General features: G+C 31.8%; 1 protein-coding gene across 1 annotated transcript in view; it reads right to left on the bottom strand.

Moving 5' to 3' along the window:
* The window catches only part of LOC143052947 (uncharacterized), a 605,057-nt gene that overhangs the window by 37,473 nt on the left and 544,292 nt on the right, over nt 1-23,292 (bottom strand). The window contains exons 13-14 of the mRNA XM_076226129.1: nt 16,044-16,142; nt 11,460-11,558 (exon numbers count right to left, since the gene is read on the bottom strand). Of these exons, the coding sequence (XP_076082244.1) occupies nt 11,460-11,558; nt 16,044-16,142 (198 nt within the window). The remainder of the gene's footprint in view (nt 1-11,459; nt 11,559-16,043; nt 16,143-23,292) is intronic.

Below are 23,292 nucleotides of genomic sequence, written 5' to 3'. Positions count from 1 at the left end.
AGGATTATACTTAAAATAACGTCTTGTCTGTCAAACCTGTGTAAATAATAACAAGACGTATGATGATTCGGTGAAAAGAGGAGTAGGATTATACTTAAGATAACGACATGTCTGTTAAACCTGTGTAAATAATAACAAGACGTATGATGATTCAGTGAAAAGAGGAGTAGGATTATACTTAAGATAACGTCTTGTCCGTCAAACCTGTGTAAATAACAACAAGACGTATGATGATTCAGTGAAAAGAGGAGTAGGATTATACTTAAGATAACGTCTTGTCAGTCAAACCTGTGTAAATAACAACAAGATGTATGATGATTCAGTGAAAAGAGGAGTAGGATTATACTTAAGATAACGTCATGTCTGTCAAACCTGTGTAAATAACAACAAGACGTATGATGATTCAATGAAAAGAGGAGTAGGAGTATACTTAAGATAACGTCTTGTCTGTCAAACCTGTGTAAATAACAACAAGACGTATGATGATTCAGCGAAAAGAGGAGTAGGATTTTACTTAAGATAACATATTGTCCGTTAAACCTGTGTAAATAACAACAAGACGTATGATGATTCAATGAAAAGAGGAGTAGGAGTATACTTCAGATAACGTCATGTCTGTCAAACCTCTGTAAATAACAACAAGACGTATAATGATTCAGTGAAAAGAGGAGTAGGAGTATGCTTAAGATAACGTCTTGTCCGTCAAACTTGTATAGATAACAACAAGACGTATGATGATTCAGTGAAAAGAGGAGTAGGATTATACTTAATATAACGTCTTGTCCGTCAAACTTGTGTAGATAACAACAAGACGTATGATGATTCAGTGAAAAGAGGAGTAGGATTATACTTAAGATAACGTCTTGTCCGTCAAACCTGTGTAAATAACAACAAGACGTATGATGATTCAGTGAAAAGAGGAGTAGGATTATACTTAATATAACGTCTTGTCCGTCAAACCTGTGTAGATAACAACAAGACGTATGATGATTCAGTGAAAATAGGAGTAGGATTATACTTAAGATAACGACATGTCTGTCAAACCTGTGTTAATAACAACAAGACGTACGATGATTCAGTGAAAAGAGGAGTAGGATTATACTTAAGATAACGTCTTGTCTGTCAAACCTATGTAAATAACAAGACGTATGATGATTCAGTGAAAAAAGGAATAGAATTATAATTAAGATAACGACATGTCTGTCAAACCTGTGTAAAAATTAAACAAGACGTATATTGATTCAGTAAAAAGAGGAGTAGAATTATATTTAAGATAACGTCTTGTCTGTCAAACCTGTGTAAATAACAACAAGACGTATGATGATTCAGTGAAAAGAGGAGTAGGATTATACTTAAAATAACGTCTTGTCTGTCAAACCTGTGTAAATAATAACAAGACGTATGATGATTCGGTGAAAAGAGGAGTAGGATTATACTTAAGATAACGACATGTCTGTTAAACCTGTGTAAATAATAACAAGACGTATGATGATTCAGTGAAAAGAGGAGTAGGATTATACTTAAGATAACGTCTTGTCCGTCAAACCTGTGTAAATAACAACAAGACGTATGATGATTCAGTGAAAAGAGGAGTAGGATTATACTTAAGATAACGTCTTGTCAGTCAAACCTGTGTAAATAACAACAAGATGTATGATGATTCAGTGAAAAGAGGAGTAGGATTATACTTAAGATAACGTCATGTCTGTCAAACCTGTGTAAATAACAACAAGACGTATGATGATTCAATGAAAAGAGGAGTAGGAGTATACTTAAGATAACGTCTTGTCTGTCAAACCTGTGTAAATAACAACAAGACGTATGATGATTCAGCGAAAAGAGGAGTAGGATTTTACTTAAGATAACATATTGTCCGTTAAACCTGTGTAAATAACAACAAGACGTATGATGATTCAATGAAAAGAGGAGTAGGAGTATACTTCAGATAACGTCATGTCTGTCAAACCTCTGTAAATAACAACAAGACGTATAATGATTCAGTGAAAAGAGGAGTAGGAGTATGCTTAAGATAACGTCTTGTCCGTCAATCTTGTATAGATAACAACAAGACGTATGATGATTCAGTGAAAAGAGGAGTAGGATTATACTTAATATAACGTCTTGTCCGTCAAACTTGTGTAGATAACAACAAGACGTATGATGATTCAGTGAAAAGAGGAGTAGGATTATACTTAAGATAACGTCTTGTCCGTCAAACCTGTGTAAATAACAACAAGACGTATGATGATTCAGTGAAAAGAGGAGTAGGATTATACTTAATATAACGTCTTGTCCGTCAAACCTGTGTAGATAACAACAAGACGTATGATGATTCAGTGAAAATAGGAGTAGGATTATACTTAAGATAACGACATGTCTGTCAAACCTGTGTTAATAACAACAAGACGTACGATGATTCAGTGAAAAGAGGAGTAGGATTATACTTAAGATAACGTCTTGTCTGTCAAACCTATGTAAATAACAAGACGTATGATGATTCAGTGAAAAAAGGAATAGAATTATACTTAAGATAACGACATGTCTGTCAAACCTGTGTAAAAATTAAACAAGACGTATATTGATTCAGTAAAAAGAGGAGTAGAATTATATTTAAGATAACGTCTTGTCTGTCAAACCTGTGTAAATAACAACAGTACGTATGATGATTCAGTGAAAAGAGGAGTAGGATTATACTTAAGATAACGTCTTGTCTGTCAAACCTTTTTAAATAACAACAAGACGTATGATGATTCAGTGAAATTAGGAGTAGCATTATACTTAAGATAACGTCTTGTCCGTCAAACTTGTGTTAATAACAATAAGACATATGGTGATTCAGTGAAAAGAGGAGTAGGATTATACTTAAGATAACGTCTTGTCTGTCAAACCTTTTTAAATAACAACAAGACGTATGATGATTCAGTGAAAAGAGGAGTAGGATTATACTTAAGATAACGTCTTGTCTGTCAAACCTGTGTAAAGAACAGCAAGACGTATGATGATTCAGTGAAAAGAGGAGTAGGATTATACTTAAGATAACGTCTTGTCTGTTAAACCTGTGTAAATAACAACAAGACGTATGATGATTCAGTGAAAAGAGGAGTAGGATTATACTTAAAATAACGTCTTGTCTGTCAAACCTGTGTAAATAATAACAAGACGTATGATGATTCGGTGAAAAGAGGAGTAGGATTATACTTAAGATAACGACATGTCTGTTAAACATGTGTAAATAATAACAAGACGTATGATGATTCAGTGAAAAGAGGAGTAGGATTATACTTAAGATAACGTCTTGTCTGTCAAACCTGTGTAAATAACAACAAGACGTATGATGATTTAGTGAAAAGAGCAGTAGGATTATACTTAAGATAACGTCTTGTCAGTCAAACCTGTGTAAATAACAACAAGATGTATGATGATTCAGTGAAAAGAGGAGTAGGATTATACTTAAGATAACGTCATGTCTGTCAAACCTGTGTGAATAACAACAAGACGTATGATGATTCAGTGAAAAGAGGAGTAGGATTATACTTAAGATAACGTCTTGTCTGTCAAACCTGTGTAAAGAACAACAAGACGTATGATGATTCAGTGAAAAGAGGAGTAGGATTATACTTAAGATAACGTCTTGTCTGTCAAACCTTTTTAAATAACAACAAGACGTATGATGATTCAGTGAAAAGAGGAGTAGCATTATACTTAAGATAACGTCTTGTCCGTCAAACTTGTGTTATTAACAATAAGACATATGATGATTCAGTGAAAAGAGGAGTAGGATTATACTTAAGATAACGTCTTGTCTGTCAAACCTTTTTAAATAACAACAAGACGTATGATGATTCAGTGAAAAGAGGAGTAGGATTATACTTAAGATAACGTTTTGTCTGTCAAACCTGTGTAAAGAACAACAAGACGTATGATGATTCAGTGAAAAGAGGAGTAGAATTATACTTAAGATAACGTCTTGTCTGTTAAACCTGTGTAAATAACAACAAGACGTATGATGATTCAGTGAAAAGAGGAGTAGGATTATACTTAAAATAACGCCTTGTCTGTCAAACCTGTGTAAATAATAACAAGACGTATGATGATTCGGTGAAAAGAGGAGTAGGATTATACTTAAGATAACGACATGTCTGTTAAACCTGTGTAAATAATAACAAGACGTATGATGATTCAGTGAAAAGAGGAGTAGGATTATACTTAAGATAACGTCGTGTCTGTTAAACCTGTGTAAATAACAACAAGACGTATGATGATTCAGTGAAAAGAGGAGTAGGATTATACTTAAGATAACGTCTTGTCAGTCAAACCTGTGTAAATAACAACAAGATGTATGATGATTCAGTGAAAAGAGGAGTAGGATTATACTTAAGATAACGTCATGTCTGTCAAACCTGTGTAAATAACAACAAGACGTATGATGATTCAATGAAAAGAGGAGTAGGAGTATACTTAAGATAACGTCTTGTCTGTCAAACCTGTGTAAATAACAACAAGACGTATGATGATTCAGCGAAAAGAGGAGTAGGATTTTACTTAAGATAACATATTGTCCGTTAAACCTGTGTAAATAACAACAAGACGTATGATGATTCAATGAAAAGAGGAGTAGGAGTATACTTCAGATAACGTCATGTCTGTCAAACCTCTGTAAATAACAACAAGACGTATAATGATTCAGTGAAAAGAGGAGTAGGATTATACTTAAGATAACGTCTTGTCCGTCAAACTTGTGTAGATAACAACAAGACGTATGATGATTCAGTGAAAAGAGGAGTAGGATTATACTTAATATAACGTCTTGTCCGTCAAACTTGTGTAGATAACAACAAGACGTATGATGATTCAGTGAAAAGAGGAGTAGGATTATACTTAAGATAACGTCTTGTCCGTCAAACCTGTGTAAATAACAACAAGACGTATGATGATTCAGTGAAAAGAGGAGTAGGATTATACTTAATATAACGTCTTGTCCGTCAAACCTGTGTAGATAACAACAAGACGTATGATGATTCAGTGAAAATAGGAGTAGGATTATACTTAAGATAACGTCTTGTCTGTCAAACCTGTGTAGATAACAACAAGACGTATGATGATTCAGTGAAAATAGGAGTAGGATTATACTTAAGATAACGTCTTGTCAGTCAAACCTGTGTAAATAACAACAAGACGTATGATGATTCAGTGAAAAGAGGAGTAGGATTATACTTAAGATAACGTCTTGTCTGTCAAACCTGTGTAAAAATTAAACAAGACGTATATTGATTCAGTAAAAAGAGGAGTAGAATTATACTTAAGATAACGTCTTGTCTGTCAAACCTGTGTAAAGAACAACAAGACGTATGATGATTCAGTGAAAAGAGGAGTAGGATTATACTTAAGATAACGTCTTGTCAGTCAAACCTGTGTAAATAACAACAAGATGTATGATGATTCATTGAAAAGAGGAGTAGGATTATACTTAAGATAACGTCATGTCTGTCAAACCTGTGTAAATAACAACAAGACGTATGATGATTCAATGAAAAGAGGAGTAGGAGTATACTTAAGATAACGTCTTGTCTGTCAAACCTGTGTAAATAACAACAAGACGTATGATGATTCAGCGAAAAGAGGAGTAGGATTTTACTTAAGATAACATATTGTCCGTTAAACCTGTGTAAATAACAACAAGACGTATGATGATTCAATGAAAAGAGGAGTAGGAGTATACTTCAGATAACGTCATGTCTGTCAAACCTCTGTAAATAACAACAAGACGTATGATGATTCAGTGAAAAGAGGAGTAGGATTATACTTAAGATAACGTCTTGTCCGTCAAACTTGTGTAGATAACAACAAGACGTATGATGATTCAGTGAAAAGAGGAGTAGGAGTATACTTCAGATAACGTCATGTCTGTCAAACCTCTGTAAATAACAACAAGACGTATGATGATTCAGTGAAAAGAGGAGTAGCATTATACTTAAGATAACGTCTTGTCCGTCAAACTTGTGTTATTAACAATAAGACATATGATGATTCAGTGAAAAGAGGAGTAGGATTATACTTAAGATAACGTCTTGTCTGTCAAACCTTTTTAAATAACAACAAGACGTATGATGATTCAGTGAAAAGAGGAGTAGGATTATACTTAAGATAACGTTTTGTCTGTCAAACCTGTGTAAAGAACAACAAGACGTATGATGATTCAGTGAAAAGAGGAGTAGAATTATACTTAAGATAACGTCTTGTCTGTTAAACCTGTGTAAATAACAACAAGACGTATGATGATTCAGTGAAAAGAGGAGTAGGATTATACTTAAAATAACGCCTTGTCTGTCAAACCTGTGTAAATAATAACAAGACGTATGATGATTCAGTGAAAAGAGGAGTAGGATTTTACTTAAGATAACGTCTTGTCTGTCAAACCTGTGTAAATAATAACAAGACGTATGATGATTCGGTGAAAAGAGGAGTAGGATTATACTTAAGATAACGACATGTCTGTTAAACCTGTGTAAATAATAACAAGACGTATGATGATTCAGTGAAAAGAGGAGTAGGATTATACTTAAGATAACGTCGTGTCTGTTAAACCTGTGTAAATAACAACAAGACGTATGATGATTCAGTGAAAAGAGGAGTAGGATTATACTTAAGATAACGTCTTGTCAGTCAAACCTGTGTAAATAACAACAAGATGTATGATGATTCAGTGAAAAGAGGAGTAGGATTATACTTAAGATGACGTCATGTCTGTCAAACCTGTGTAAATAACAACAAGACGTATGGTGATTCAATGAAAAGAGGAGTAGGAGTATACTTAAGATAACGTCTTGTCTGTCAAACCTGTGTAAATAACAACAAGACGTATGATGATTCAGCGAAAAGAGGAGTAGGATTTTACTTAAGATAACATATTGTCCGTTAAACCTGTGTAAATAACAACAAGACGTATGATGATTCAATGAAAAGAGGAGTAGGAGTATACTTCAGATAACGTCATGTCTGTCAAACCTCTGTAAATAACAACAAGACGTATGATGATTCAGTGAAAAGAGGAGTAGGATTATACTTAAAATAACGTCTTGTCCGTCAAACCTGTGTAAATAACAACAAGACGTATGATGATTCAGTGAAAAGAGGAGTAGGATTATACTTAATATAACGTCTTGTCCGTCAAACCTGTGTAGATAACAACAAGACGTATGATGATTCAGTTAAAATAGGAGTAGGATTATACTTAAGATAACGACATGTCTGTCAAACCTGTGTTAATAACAACAAGACGTACGATGATTCAGTGAAAAGAGGAGTAGAATTATACTGAAGATAACGTCTTGTCTGTCAAACCTTTTTAAATAACAACAAGACGTATGATGATTCAGTGAAAAGAGGAGCAGGATTATACTTAAGATAACGTCTTGTCTGTCAAACCTTTTTAAATAACAATAAGACATATGATGATTCAGTGAAAAGAGGAGTAGGATTATACTTAAGATAACATCTTGTCTGTCAAACCTTTTTAAATAACAACAAGACGTATGATGATTCAGTGAAAAGAGGAGTAGGATTATACTTAAGATAACGTCTTGTCTGTCAAACCTGTGTAAATAATAACAAGACGTATGATGATTCGGTGAAAAGAGGAGTAGGATTATACTTAAGATAACGTCTTGTCTGTTAAACCTGTGTAAATAACAACAAGACGTATGATGATTCAGTGATAAGAGGAGTAGGATTATACTTAAGATAACGTCTTGTCCGTCAAACCTGTGTAAATAACAAGAAGACGTATGATGATTCAGTGAAAAGAGGAGTAGGATTATACTTAAGATAACGTCTTGTCTGTCAAACCTGTGTAAATAATAACAAGATGTATGATGATTCAGTGAAAAGAGGAGTAGGATTATACTTAAGATAACGTCTTGTCCGTCAAACCTGTGTAAATAACAAGAAGACGTATGATGATTCAGTGAAAAGAGGAGTAGGATTATACTTAAGATAACGTCTTGTCAGTCAAACCTGTGTAAATAACAACAAGACGTATGATGATTCAGTGAAAAGAGGAGTAGGATTTTACTTAAGATAACATATTGTCCGTTAAACCTGTGTAGATAATAACAAGACGTATGATGATTCAGTGAAAAGAGGAGTAGGATTATACTTAAGACAACGTCATGTCTGTGAAACCTTTGTGAATAACAACAAGACGTATGAAGATTCAGGGAAAAGAGGAGTAGGATTATACTTAAGATAACGTCATGTCTGTCAAACCTGTGTAAATAACAACAAGACGTATGATGATTCAGTGAAAAGAGGAGTAGGATTATACTTAAGATAACGTCATGTCTGTCAAACCTGTGTAAATAACAACAAGACGTATGATGATTCAGTGAAAAGAGGAGTAGGATTATACTTAAGATAACGTCATGTCTGTCAAACCTGTGTAAATAACAACAAGACGTATGATGATTCAGTGAAAAGAGGAGTAGGATTATACTTAAGATATCGTCATGTCTGTGAAACCTTTGTGAATAACAACAAGACGTATGATGATTCAGTTAAAAGAGGAGTAGGATTATACTTAAGATAACGTCTTGTCCGTCAAACCTGCGTAAATAACAACAAGACGTATAATGATTCAGTGAAAAGAGGAGTAGGATTATACTTAAGATAACGTCATGTCTGTCATAATTGTGTAAATAACAACAAGACGTATGATGATTCAGTGAAAAGAGGAGTAGGATTATACTTAAGATAACGACATGTCTGTCAAACCTGTGTAAATAACAACAAGACGTATGATGATTCAGTGAAAAGAGGAGTAGGATTATACTTAAGATAACGTCTTGTCCGTCAAACCTGTGTAAATAACAACAAGACGTATGATGATTCAGTGAAAAGAGGAGTAGGATTATACTTAAGATAACGTCTTGTCTGTCAAACCTGTGTAAATAACAACAAGATGTATGATGATTCAGTGAAAAGAGGAATAGGATTATACTTAAGATAACGTCTTGTCTGTTAAACCTGTGTAAATAACAACAAGACGTATGATGATTCAGTGAAAAGAGGAGTAGGATTATACTTAAGATAACGTCTTGTCTGTCAAACCTGTGTAAATAACAACAAGATGTATGATGATTCAGTGAAAAGAGGAGTAGAATTATACTTAAGATAACGTCTTGTCTGTCAAACCTGTGTCAATAACAACAAGACGTATGATGATTCAGTGAAAAGAGGATTAGGATTATACTTAAGATAACGTCTTGTCTGTTAAACCTGTGTAAATAACAACAAGACGTATAATGATTCAGTGACAAGAGGAGTAGGATTTTACTTAAGATAACATATTGTGCGTTAAATCTTTGTAAATAACAACAAGACGTATGATGATTCAATGAAAAGAGGAGTAGGAGTATACTTCAGATAACGTCATTTCTGTGAAACCTTTGTAAATAACAACAAGACGTATGATGATTCAGTGAAAAGAGGAGTAGGATTATACTTAAGATAACGTCTTGTCTGTCATACCTGTGCAAATAACAAGAAGACGTATGATGATTCAGTGAAAAGAGGAGTAGGATTATACTTAATATAACGTCTTGTCCGTCAAACCTGTGTAAATAACAACAAGACGTATGATGATTCAGTGAAAAGGGGAGTAGGATTATACTTAAGATAACGACATGTCTGTCAAACCTGTGTTAATAACAACAAGACGTATGATGATTCAGTGAAAAGAGGAGTAGGATTATACTTAAGATAACGACATGTCTGTCAAACCTGTGTTAATAACAACAAGACGTATGATGATTCAGTGAAAAGAGGAGTAGGATTATACTTAAGATAACGACATGTCTGTCAAACCTGTGTAAATAACAACAAGACGTATGATGATTCAGTGAAAAGAGGAGTAGGATTATACTTAAGATAACGTCTTGTCCGTCAAACCTGCGTAAATAACAACAAGACGTATGATGATTCAGTGAAAAGAGGAGTAGGATTATACTTAATATAGAGTCTTGTCCGTCAAACTTGTGTAAATAACAACAAGACGTGTGATGATTCAGTTAAAAGAGGAGTAGGATTATACATAAGATAACATCTTGTCTGTTAAACCTGTGTAAATAACAACAAGACGTATGCTGATTCAATGAAAAGAAGAGTAGAATTATACTTAAGATAACGTCTTGTCTGTTAAACCTGTGTAAATAACAACAAGACGTATGATGATTCAGTGATAAGAGGAGTAGGATTATACTTAAGATAACGTCTTGTCTGTCAAACCTGTGTAAATAACAACAAGATGTATGATGATTCAGTGAAAGAAAAGAGGAGTAGGATTATACTTAAGATAACGTCATGTCTGTCAAACCTGTGTAAATAACAACAAGACGTATGATGATTCAATGAAAAGAGGAGTAGGAGTATACTTAAGATAACGTCTTGTCTGTCAAACCTGTGTAAATAACAACAAGACTTATGATGATTCAGTGAAAAGAGGAGTAGGATTATACTTAAGATAACATATTGTCCGTTAAACCTGTGTAAATAACAACAAGACGTATGATGATTCAATGAAAAGAGGAGTAGGATTTTACTTAAGATAACATATTGTCCGTTAAACCTGTGTCAATAACAACAAGACGTATGATGATTCAATGAAAAGAGGAGTAGGAGTATACTTCAGATAACGTCATGTCTGTGAAACCTTTGTAAATTACAACAAGACGTATGATGATTCAATGAAAAGAGGAGTAGGATTTTACTTAAGATAACATATTGTCCGTTAAACCTGTGTAAATAACAACAAGATGTATGATTATTCAATGAAAAGAGGAGTAGGAGTATACTTCAGATAACGTCATGTCTGTGAAACCTTTGTAAATTACAACAAGACGTATGATGATTCAAAGAAAAGAGGAGTAGGATTATACATAAGATAACGTCTTGTCTGTCAAACCTGTGTAAATAACAACAAGACGTATGATGATTCAGTGAAAAGAGGAGTAGGAGTATACTTAAGATAACGTCTTGTCTGTCAAACCTTTGTAAATAACAACAAGACGTATGATGATTCAGTGAAAAGAGGAGTAGGATTATACTTAAGATAACGTCTTGTCCGTCAAACCTGCGTAAATAACAACAAGACGTATGATGATTCAGTGAAAAGAGGAGTAGAATTATACTTAAGATAACGTCTTGTCTGTTAATCCTGTGTAAATAACAACAAGACGTGTGATGATTCAGTTAAAAGAGGAGTAGGATTATACATAAGATAACGTCTTGTCTGTTAAACCTGTGTAAATAACAACAAGACGTATGCTGATTCAATGAAAAGAAGAATAGAATTATACTTAAGATAACGTCTTGTCTGTCAAACCTGTGTAAATAACAACAAGACGTATGATGATTCATTGAAGAGAGGAGTAGGATTATACTGATGAGATAATATTAATCATTACTTTGGATCTTGTTTCTCTAACACAGCCAACAGTGATCAGGTATAGTACAATTGACAAGTGTCCTTTAAAAGCAGCAACCAATAATGGTGTTAATCCTTTCTGTAATAACAACATATAACAGATATCAACATTGCAGAAACTGTAAAAAAATGTGAAATACATAAAGTAAAATATATACCACAATAATTAGTGTTCAATGACATAACATACTAACAACTATTTTACTTTTTTTTTTACATTAAAACTAATAAACACCATGTTTTCTTGTACAATAGTCATCTTCAAACTAGACGAAGTGATGCCTCCGCACTCTACTCTGAAGTATCTGTATTATTAGAAAGTCAATATAGGACTTTTATTTAGTGTCTTTCAGACACAATTAATGCCCCTAGAGATGCAACGTGTTATTTTTAAATAAATATAACGTTTTAGTACTTATATCCCAAGCATTACAAATTTCAACTTTATCCAAAAATATTAAATAAAAATACATATCAAAACCCTGACCACATGCAAACCATCTTCAATATATTAACAAACAGCCAGCAAAGGAAGACTTTCTAGCATTCAAACTGTGGGAGGAGATATTTATCTGGAAACACTTAGGAATACTGCAAAAAATGACAACATTCTATTATATCCCAAAAGAGAAATTTTTGATAAAAAAACAAAACTCTATCACATGCTCATCTTCAATATTTGAAAAAAACCAGACAACAAAGTGAAAATTTCCTAGGATTCAAACTGGTGGTGGAGTTATATGAAATATCTATATACCTATAATGGGACGGACGGAAGGCAAAAGAATATTCGTACAACCTTCAGTTGCGGGTGCATGAAAAAAACGTTTGTTTCAAAAGAATTTACAAAAATGTATATTAAGTTATTTTATCCGTTTCGATGCAATATATCGAAATACAAATACGATACATTAAGAATTGTAGTTATTAAGATATGTTTTAAATTCTTTATTTGTTTAATAATTGGTACGAAAGAAAACACAATTTTAACTTTGTTATAAGATTCAGGATAGTTTTATGTGTGAATGTAGCAAGGTGATGTGTAAATATTTAGTTTGAAGAGGATTATACTTTAGAGAAATTAATTATTGCATTTGTTCTTGTTACTAATGAACGGCCAACTATCATCAGATGTTTACAAAAACCAAAATATATGACAACAAAATACAACATGTATATCATCTTCAATTTAAGAGAATAGAACTAACACAAGATCTGTCTTTTGAAAACGTTTTTTTAAGAAATGTATCAGTACCAATGAAATCTTGTTGAAAAAACAATTAAATAAGATCCAATGTTATATTATTCTTACTTTCAGATAAGATCAGTTGTTTACAAAAAAAATATGTCACTTGGCAAAATAAAACATGTAGTATCTGATTAACACATTGATTCTCTTTCACAGCCGCCTTTGATCAGGTAAAGAAAAATCTCAAATTAGCACCAAAACAGCAACCTACTTTTATGGTGAAATATTAACACTGAATATTTGCAATATTTTTCAAATAATGTATAAAGTTTATGTATTAATTGATTCTTACAAATGAGACATATCCAAAACAAATACATTTTTTTTATGATGGCAAAATTTGTCAGTCATCAGATACAATTAAATAATAATCATGATAATGTCAAACGTAGAAATAACAACTTGATCTCATCGATCTGTAATAAAAATACAACATGTGTCACATGATTTGGATCAATATTTAGATTGCATTTAAAAACCTTTTGTTTGTAAATAATGCGTAAACGTTAACATCGATAGAGTCATTTCAATACAATAAGTAGAATCGTTTTAGGTGTATACCACCATTGATTTCCCCTATCAGTCTTTGGTAAATTTGTACTTTTAAAAAAATGTGCAGAATATATCTTCGCTTTAAATAAAGAAATACTTGGCATGAGTACAGTTTTATCCTGTCTTGTACTACAGAAAACTATTCACATAACATTTCATTACATATAAGACAATAGCCATCACTTGAAGTTAACAAATCAAAGTTCTCCCCTTATTTAACCTGTGTACAAGCTTTAGTAACCACACAACATCTAGTTTACAAAATATTCTATAAAAACCACAAACAAAAAAGTAATGGTGCTTTGAAATACCTTAGACACATGTTGATGAAAAAGAAATGTTGTACTGCAATAAAATGTAAGATTAACTACCTAAAACCGTCAAATTTAAGGAAATAATTTTTTCGACCTTTTACCGGATGTGACGTACCATAGTTTGGTTGATTACACCTTCATGGAATTTGTACAAGTATTTACTATTATTAGAATATGAAGTTCACTAGATCTGACTGTAGAATTTAAATACTATATGACCAAGGACATGCAGGAGTTAAAACAAAATATTATTATCAGCAAGTTAGTTTAGATCTTAATAAAAAAAAAAATCCAAAAATCTGACAACACAAATTTGGCGCTTTACCATGTTTACTATCTGATGCAGTTTGATCAGACTAGTCAAGTGATTATCCGTTAAATTAGGTAAAACTAATTTATTACCTGTATCATTTTATTTAAACAGATGTTGTTAACTTTCAGAACTGTCAGTTAAAACAATTTTGTAATAAATGTTTAGATACAAATATCATTCGTTAGAAAAATTAACAATAATTTAATTTTAGATGTAACGCGTCTTCTGATTTGCTGACATTGTTTTGTATATCAGCTCATAACTTTTCGTTCTAGGATATTATTGATGAAGCTTCTAATTATTTATGAAAGTTCATAGTAAAAGTGTCACAGTTTAAGCATAAGAGGGAGTTTCTATGGGGCATTGCATTTTCTTTATTAACAGACTTGCAATCTACAGTTGTTAAGGTAAGTAAAGTAACACTATACATTTTCTATTAAATATGCTTTGGCCATTGTACCTGTCTAATGAATAATAATAATGATGGTGATACCGTATGAACCGAGTATGATCAGATAGAGTAATGAATATCAGCATATTATATATCATACAAATCAATTATCAAATATTAATACAAATCCGAGTCACACTTGTATTTATATTATACTTTAACAACACATAAACAGGCTGTCCTAATGTAAGTTGTCCGAACTTCAACCACCCTGTATTATGTATTGTGTTTATATTTCATTCAAAATATTTGTTTTAAAACTAATGTATATACTATATTTTTTCAACTGAGACAGACTATAACATAAATTCAATATTTAAAAAAATGTTGTTTTTTATTTTATTTTTTTATATTTTTGAAATTACATACTACAGTATTAGATACACATGATACAAAAAATGTGTTGTCAGAAACTGTTGTTATATATTAGATCTGTTTAATAAATAGTATATAACTTGGAATATAAACACAACCTGATCTCATCGACGTTTAATAAACAATTTTAATCAGACGCATATCTATAAGAAAGTTAGAAAATAAAACACAACACGTATCATGTTGCGAACAGTAATAACTTGCATTAGATTTTATTTGAAATATTTTTTTTAAGAGAAGTGTAAAACTTATAGCAATTTATTCCATTAAATGTTTAATTTCAGATCTGTAAATTTAATATTGTCTGAGTAAGGAGTAAACACAACAGGCTCTTCTTAAATTTTTATTCAGACAACTTAAACAGATTTTAATAAAATTATCTTTTTTGTTTTTAAGAAAACACCATTGGTTCTTTAGTATGTTTATTATGTTTGTTATGTGGTCAAGGATGATTAGACAAGAAAAATGAAACTTTCATTGACAAATGAATAAAAACAAACTTGGTTCTTTACTATGTTTAATAATTGATAAACATTTGATAAAACAAGTAAATAAACATTTGTAAAGACAAATCTATTGAATGTAAGAACACCTTGATTAAGGTTTTGATTTAAAACGAAATCACAGTAGATCGATCTTATTTAAAATGAGTAATAATTTAACATGAACGTATTATCGTCAACTTCTTCTAAACCAAGTACATCAAAATGTAAGGAAACAGATTATCAGTGAAGAAAGTCGCATCTAATTCAATGTTACAAATATTGGTTGATTTGAAAACATTATTCCAGTTTAAATAATAGTATTAAAATTAAAATGCAAGCTCAACTTCGTATCAAATAAATGTATTCAGATGTTTACGGAAAATCAAAACAATATCAGAAAACAAAATTCAACATGCCTCATATGATTCGTATCTGTTGGTTGTAAGAAATGAATGAAATATTAGAATCAAGATTTTTTTCGATAAAACGAGTAAATTAAGATCTGACTTTATACATTGTTTGTAAGTATTTTTAATAATTAAAGGATGATTTACATTTGATTACTTCTATCTAACTAAGTAATTAACTCATACATGTTCTCAGCCCTTTCGTGTTAATAAGTTTATTTAGATTTAAATAACATAATGTTTTTGTCGTAACACAAACTCGGTCATTTATGTTTGTTTCTGATAAAATTTGACGAGACAAGTAAACATGACATTTTATATTTACTAAGAAGTACGTGTTGTCAACTTTACCTGTATTATTTACAACACAATTGTTTTGATTCAATATAAAGTAGGATAAGATGATATATTTGGTTACCTTGGTTTTTGCCTCTCTATCACATTGAGCTGTCACCAAGAATTTTACAATCTCTATATGTCCTTCCTGTACAGCATAGAGTAACGGTGTAAAACTATCCTGTAAAACCAATATACATATTATTCATCAAAAATGTATTCATATACTTACAATTTTATTTTATAATTACAAACAATGTATACAATACCACACACGACAGTTGTCACTACAAAGTATAGACAGTCATTGAGATCTTGTATTTACAGATGAAATTAATAGTTATTGTTGTAATATTGGTGATGATAAATAACAAGTGTATACATTCAGTTATTAAGACCTTGTATTCATAGAGAACATCGACAGTTAGTGCTGCTAAAGGGGTGAGCATAAAATAACAATTGTACACAATCACTTATTGAGATCCTGTATTTACAGAAGAAATCAACAGTTAGTGTGAAATAGGGGTGATGATAAATTAACATTGGTACATAATCAGTTATTTAGATGTTGTATTCACAGAGGACATCGAAATTAAGTGTTGTAACAGGGGTGATGATAAAATAACAGTGGTACACAATCAATAATTGAGATCTTGTTTTCACAGAGGACATCGAAAGTGAGTGTTGTAACAGGGGTGATAATAATATAACAAGGGTACATAATCAGTTATTGAAATCCTGTATTCACAGAGGACATCGAAAGTTAGTGTTGTAACAGGGGTGATAATAAAATAACAAGGGTACATAATCAGTTATTGAGATCTTGTGTTCACAGAGGACATCGAAAGTTAGTGTTGTAACAGGGGTGATAATAATATAACAAGGGTACATAATCAGTTATTGAAATCCTGTATTCACAGAGGACATCGAAAGTTAGTGTTGTAACAGGGGTGATAATAAAATAACAAGGGTACATATTCAGTTATTGATCTTTTGAAGCAGTCCTTCTAGTATCAGTAGTATCGTTAATTTCAAGTTCACTGGAATATATGAGATGTAAGTATTGGCTGAAATATGGGTTAATTAATAATAGAACATCATCAATATATCGGAAAGTAAAATTAAAGAATTTCGCAAGGTGCTTTTTCTTTATGTCTTTTAGAATGTTCTGAATGAATTCTGCTTCATACGAGTACAAAACAAATCGGCCAGCAAGGGTGCACAATTATTACTCATTGGAATACCGACTGTCTGTTGAAATATAAATCCTCCAAACTCAACAAATATTTTGTCGATAAAAAAGTCCAGCATTTTGATAATTTCATCTTCAATATATTTTCTCGAAGATTCAGTGTGATTCTTTACAAAATATGAATTATTGTAACCCAAAACAAGAAATTATTGTAACCCAAAACCTTTACTAAATTTTTCCATAGATATAAAGATTTGGTTTTGAAGTTTGTTTGTACCTGTAGAAAACGTATTTCAAACGGGATAGCACATCCTCATTTTAACAGAAATGTTGTTAACCGTGCCCGGAAATTTAGAAATGATCCATGTAAACTTGTCGCTCCTTCAAATAAACTTATTCTAAAAGGTTACCTATTCAATACTGTAATAAGATCATTGAATATTGTTTTATTGGTATACATATTGATTTTGTTATCAGTAAATTAAAAGCTAACTAAATATTACTAGTATGTTATATACATATACATATTCATTGATCTACAATCTGTCGGTAACTGTAACTTTGCATTGCACAAGGTCATTTTTTTTCTCTGGCTGTTTATGACGTCTTTACACTAAATCCATTGGATCTTGGATGTGTACGGATTGATAGTGTAGTATTATATGCATGATTTTTTTATGAGTTGTTAGTGGCTTTGAACTTGTTGTCAGATAACTGCGAGTACTCTCATATCTGTTCATTGTGTCTTTTTGTGTCGGGATGTATAAGTACCCGTCCACGTCCACTTGTATTTGTGTCCATTTGATAATTTAACCCTTTTTCAACTGATTTTTATAGTTCGTTCTTATGTTGTACTGTTATACTACTGTCCAAGGTTAGGGGAGGGTTGGGATCCCGCTAACATGTTTAACCCCGACACATTATTTATGTATTTGCCTGTCCCAAGTCAGGAGCCTGTAATTCAGTGGTTGTCGTTTGTTTATGTGTTACATATTCATTTTTCGTTCATTTTTTTTTTTATATAAATAAGGCCGTTGGTTTTCTCGTTTGAATTGTTTTGCATTGTCTTGTCGGGGCCTTTTATAGCTGACTATGCGGTATTGGCTTTGCACATTGTTGAAAGCCGTATGGTGACCTATAGCTGATAATGGCTGTATCATTTTGGTCTCTTGTGGACAGTTGTCTCATTGGCAATCATACCACATCTTTTTTTTATATTTCCCGTAACCCTTCCCCCCTAATATAGTACTGATTCTTTTTCAAATCTTTTTTCTAATTTTTTATGATAAATCACCAGTACAGTTCTGTTAATGAAAGTACAAATGTAGCTTAAAACATCAATTGATAGAGATAAACTATTCAGTCTGGTCAGAAGTCATCACTACGTGATACGTGATATCCTGAGGCAAGATTGCTTGGAAGAGGCATCATTCCTCATTCTATCTTTTAACTAATTTTAGTCAATACTTATAAGTTTTAGCCGGCCTTTACTAAGACAAAAGAATGATTCTATGATTTTTGTTCTTCTTGTAGAAATATAGAACATATGTATGTAGAAATGTGCAGATAATACGTATTTAAATGTACAAATAGTTTCCTATTTAACCAGACCTTAGTGAACAAATTGCCTCCAATTAATTTATGCTGACTACAGATTTTCCCAAATAACAATTATATACGTTATTTACAAAATGCGTTTCTTTTTCCATGAGCGTGTGCATTTAAAAGGAATGGAATATATAAAAGTTTTTTTGTTAATCAGTTGACTGACATTATTCCATAGTATTGACAGAACGAAATAATAATTGTCATAGTTATCAGTTTTTATAAGGGACTCGGTTGTCAATCTCCTGTTGTTAGATTTTAAACAGATTTTACAGTGTTTTTAGAAACACGTTTCTGTAATTTTGCATAATTTGCAGTCAATAATTTGTTTACAGAACATATAAACCTTTTATAAATTCTCAATGGACCTATGCACATGTATAATTTATTATAACGTAGTATCATATAAAATGATGCATTACACTCGACTTTAAATAATATTTAGTCGAACTGAATAACACAAATTAATGAAGTACTAAATGTAAATGTTTCCCGACATTAAATAACTGTTTAATAAAATCATTGAAAAACGCTTACAAAAATAGTTTCTATTTAATTTACAGTTTCAAAGTTCAACTTAGTCATTGACCTTCTATTTATTCTTTCTAAAGTCACTTATAAGATATTCAGAGACAAATTATTTTAGTGATTGGTGGATATTTATTTTTTTAATATCTAGTTGCAAATATTAAGGTTGAGGATATGATGTTCAAAAATAGTTATAGACTAGTAAATAGAAACATGCTATATATTTGTATCACATTATATCATTATATAATTCAGAATGGATGTAAAAAAGGCCTAATTCAAATACACTGTAAAGGTATTTTATTTTATATATTTCAAAATATATGTGCTTCAAAGAAAATGAAGAAACGTAAACAGCATAGGAAAATAGGAGCTTGTTATAAACATTTATCTTTCAGATTTTAAATTATTATAATAATGAGTTGTCTATCTTTCAATTACGTTTAAGACAATAGTTGTTATCTCCCATGTCCGTTTTGACAAGAAGCATATAAGAGAGACAACTCCACTTTGATCCTATATTTCAGTTGGGATGATAATAAAATAACAAGAGTACCTTATCAGTCATTGAGATGTTGTATTTACAGAGGAAATCTAAAGTTAATGTTGTAATAGGGATGATAATAAAATAATAAGGGTACACTATCAGTCATTGAGATCTTGTATTCACAGAGGAAATCGAAAGTAAGTGTTGTAATAGTGGTTATAATAAAATAACAAGTGTACACAATGAGTCATTGATATCTTGTATTCACAGAGGAAATCGGAAATTAATGTTGTAAAAGGGGTTATAATAGAATAACAAGGGTACACAATCAGTCATTGAGATCTTATGTTCACAGAGAAAGTCGAAAGTTCGTTTTGTTATACATGTTATAGGGGTGATTATAAAATAACAAGGGTACACAATCAGTCATTGATATTTTTTATTCACAGAGGAAATCGAAAGTAAGTGTTATAGTCGGGGTGATAATAAAATAACAGGGGTACACAATCAGTCATTTAGATCTTGTATTCACAGAGGAAATCGAAAGTTAGGGTTGTAATATGGGTGATAATAGAATAACGAGGGTACACAATCAGACATTTATATCTCGTATATACAGAGGAAATCGAAAGTTAGTGTTGTAATAGTGGTTATAATAAAAATAACAATGGTACACAATCAGTCAATAATATCTTGTATCCACAGAGAAAATTGAAAGTAAGTGTTGTCATAGGGGTGATAATAAAGTAACAAGGGTACACAATCAGTCATTGAGATCTTGTATTTACAGAGGAAATCGAAAGTAAGTGTTATAGTCGGGTTGATAATAAAATAACAACGGTACACAATCAGTCATTGAGATCTTGTATTCACAGAGGAAATCGAAAGTGAGTGTTGTAATATGAGTGATAATAAAATTAACGATGGTAAACAACTAGCCATTGAGATATTGTATTCACAGAGGAAATCGAAAGTTAGTGTTGTAATAGTGGTTATAATAAAAATAACAATGGTACACAATCAGTCAATAATATCTTGTATCCACAGAGGAAATTGAAAGTAAGTGTTGTAATAGGGGTGATAATAAAGTAACAAGGGTACACAATCAGTCATTGATATTTTGTATTCACAGAGGAAATCGAAAGTAAGTGTTATAGTCGGAGTGATAATAAAATAACAGGGGTACACAATCAGTCATTGAGATCTTGTATTCACAGAGGAAATCGAAAGTAAGTGTTATAGTCGGGGTGATAATAAAATAACAACAGTACACAATCAGTCATTGAGATCTTGTATTCACAGAGGAAATCGAAAGTGAATGTTGCAATATGAGTGATAATAAAATAACAATGGTACACGACCAGCCATTGAGATCATGTATTCCCAAAGGAAATCGAAAGTTATTGTTGAAATTTGGATGATAATAAAATAACAATGGTACACAATAAATCATTGATATCTTGTATCCACAGAGGCAATCGAATGTTAGTGTTGTAATAGGGTTGATAATAAAATAACAATGGTACACAATCAGACATTGATATCTTGTATTCACAAAGGAAATCGAAAGTTATTGTTGTTATAGGGGTGCTAATAAAATAACAATGGGACACAATCAGTCATTGAGATCTTGTATTCACAGAGGAAATCGAAAGTTAGTGTTGTAATAGGGGTGATAATAAAATAACAATGGTACTCAATCAATCATTGAGATCTTGTATTTACAGAGGAAATCGAACGTTAGTGTAGTAATAGGGGTAATAATAAAATAACAAGGGTACACAGTCAGTCATTGAGAACTTGTATTCACAGAGGAAATTAAAAGTTAGTGTCGTAATAGGGGTGATAATAAAATCACAAGGGTACACAATCAGTCATTGATATGTTGTTTGCACAGAGAAAAACGAAAGTTAGTGTTGCAATAGGGGGATAATAAAATAATGAGGGAACACAATCAGTCATTTATATTTTGTAATCACAGAGGAAATCGAAAGTAAGTGTTGTAATAGGGGTGATAATAAAATAACAAAGGTACAAAACCAGTCATTTAGATCTTGTATTCACAGAGCAAATCGAATGTTATTGTTGTAAAAGGGGTGATAATAAAATAACAAGGGTACACGACCAGTCATTGAGATCTTGTTTTCACAGAGGAAATCGAAAGTTAGTGTTGAAATAGGGTGATAATAAAATAATGAGGGAACACAATCAGTCTTTGAGATTTTGTATTCACAGAGGAAAAAGAAAGTCAGTGTCGTAATAGGGGTGATAGGAAAATCACAAGGGTACACAACCAGTCATTGAGATCTTGTATTCACAGAGGGAATCGAAAGTTAGTGTTGTAATAGGGGTGATAATAACATAACAAGGGTACACGGCCATTCATTGAGATTTTTTATTCACAAAGCAAATCGAAATTTAGTGTTGTTATAAGGGTAATAAGATAACAAGGGTACACAATCAGTCATTGAGATCTTGTATTCATAGAGGGAATCGAAAGTTAGTGTTGTCATAGGGATAATAATAAAATAACAAGGGTACACAATCAGTCATTGATATATTGAATTCACAGAGGAAATCGAAAGTAAGTGTGTAATAGGGATGATAATAAATTCTTATATGAAGTGCTTCTTTCGCTTTGTAAACAACACCGTGATAAAATTCTCCATATATGTATACTTAGCGCAGACTCAGAGATATACACAATAATGGCTGTTACTATATACTTCCCACGTAAATCCACATGTATTGAAACCTATTTGCAAACCGTTTGCCGATTTTATTGTTTTAAAAATTGCAGTTAAAAAAAGACAAAATAACTTTTATTCGTATTCGGATGCATAATAAAAAGAAGAAATGCATGAGAGCTCGGAGAAATCAACAAAATAAAAATAAAATAAAATTCCGCGAAAGTCTTTTAATGTTTTTGACGCATTTAAGTCATTTCAAAACATGACGTCATACAAATGAAAACGCTACAGTTGAACGTTTTCTGATACGTGAACCATTGAAATTCGTATAATATTGTATTAAAATTAATTTGTAAGGTGGGTTTTGTTTTCCTTTTTTCGCATATTTACTTATTTCAGCAAGTCAACATGGCGGCTCCTTTGTTACGAAATGTCAACTTTAGATTTGACGGTAGCTTTCGAGAAAAACATGTAAATTAAAAATGGCAAATGTTGGGTTTGAGAATTTAAAGAATTATACAGATTTTTTTCAAGCGGTTATTCACGAAACAATCCATGCAAGCTACAGATTTTATGAATGTTTGAGCTTTTTTGAACCGGGAGTAAAAATAGAACAGCCACACACACAGCGTTCCTACCATTGCATCAGTTTTTTAATGACCGTATATGTCCTATTGGAATCGAAATAATTCATGGAAGTCATAGATTTTTGGAAATTTACACATGGCATGGGCCGTGATATTCGTTAATTTTATCCCTCGCTAACGCTCAGGATAAAATTCAAATTTCACGGCCCAGGCCATTTCTTAAAAAACAAGGGTACAGTCAA

The sequence above is a fragment of the Mytilus galloprovincialis genome, chromosome 11 (genome assembly GCF_965363235.1).
Source record: "Mytilus galloprovincialis chromosome 11, xbMytGall1.hap1.1, whole genome shotgun sequence".
Taxonomy (NCBI): domain Eukaryota; kingdom Metazoa; phylum Mollusca; class Bivalvia; order Mytilida; family Mytilidae; genus Mytilus; species Mytilus galloprovincialis.
Note: the sequence above shows the minus strand (reverse complement) of the source record. Positions and strands in the feature narration are given on the sequence as shown.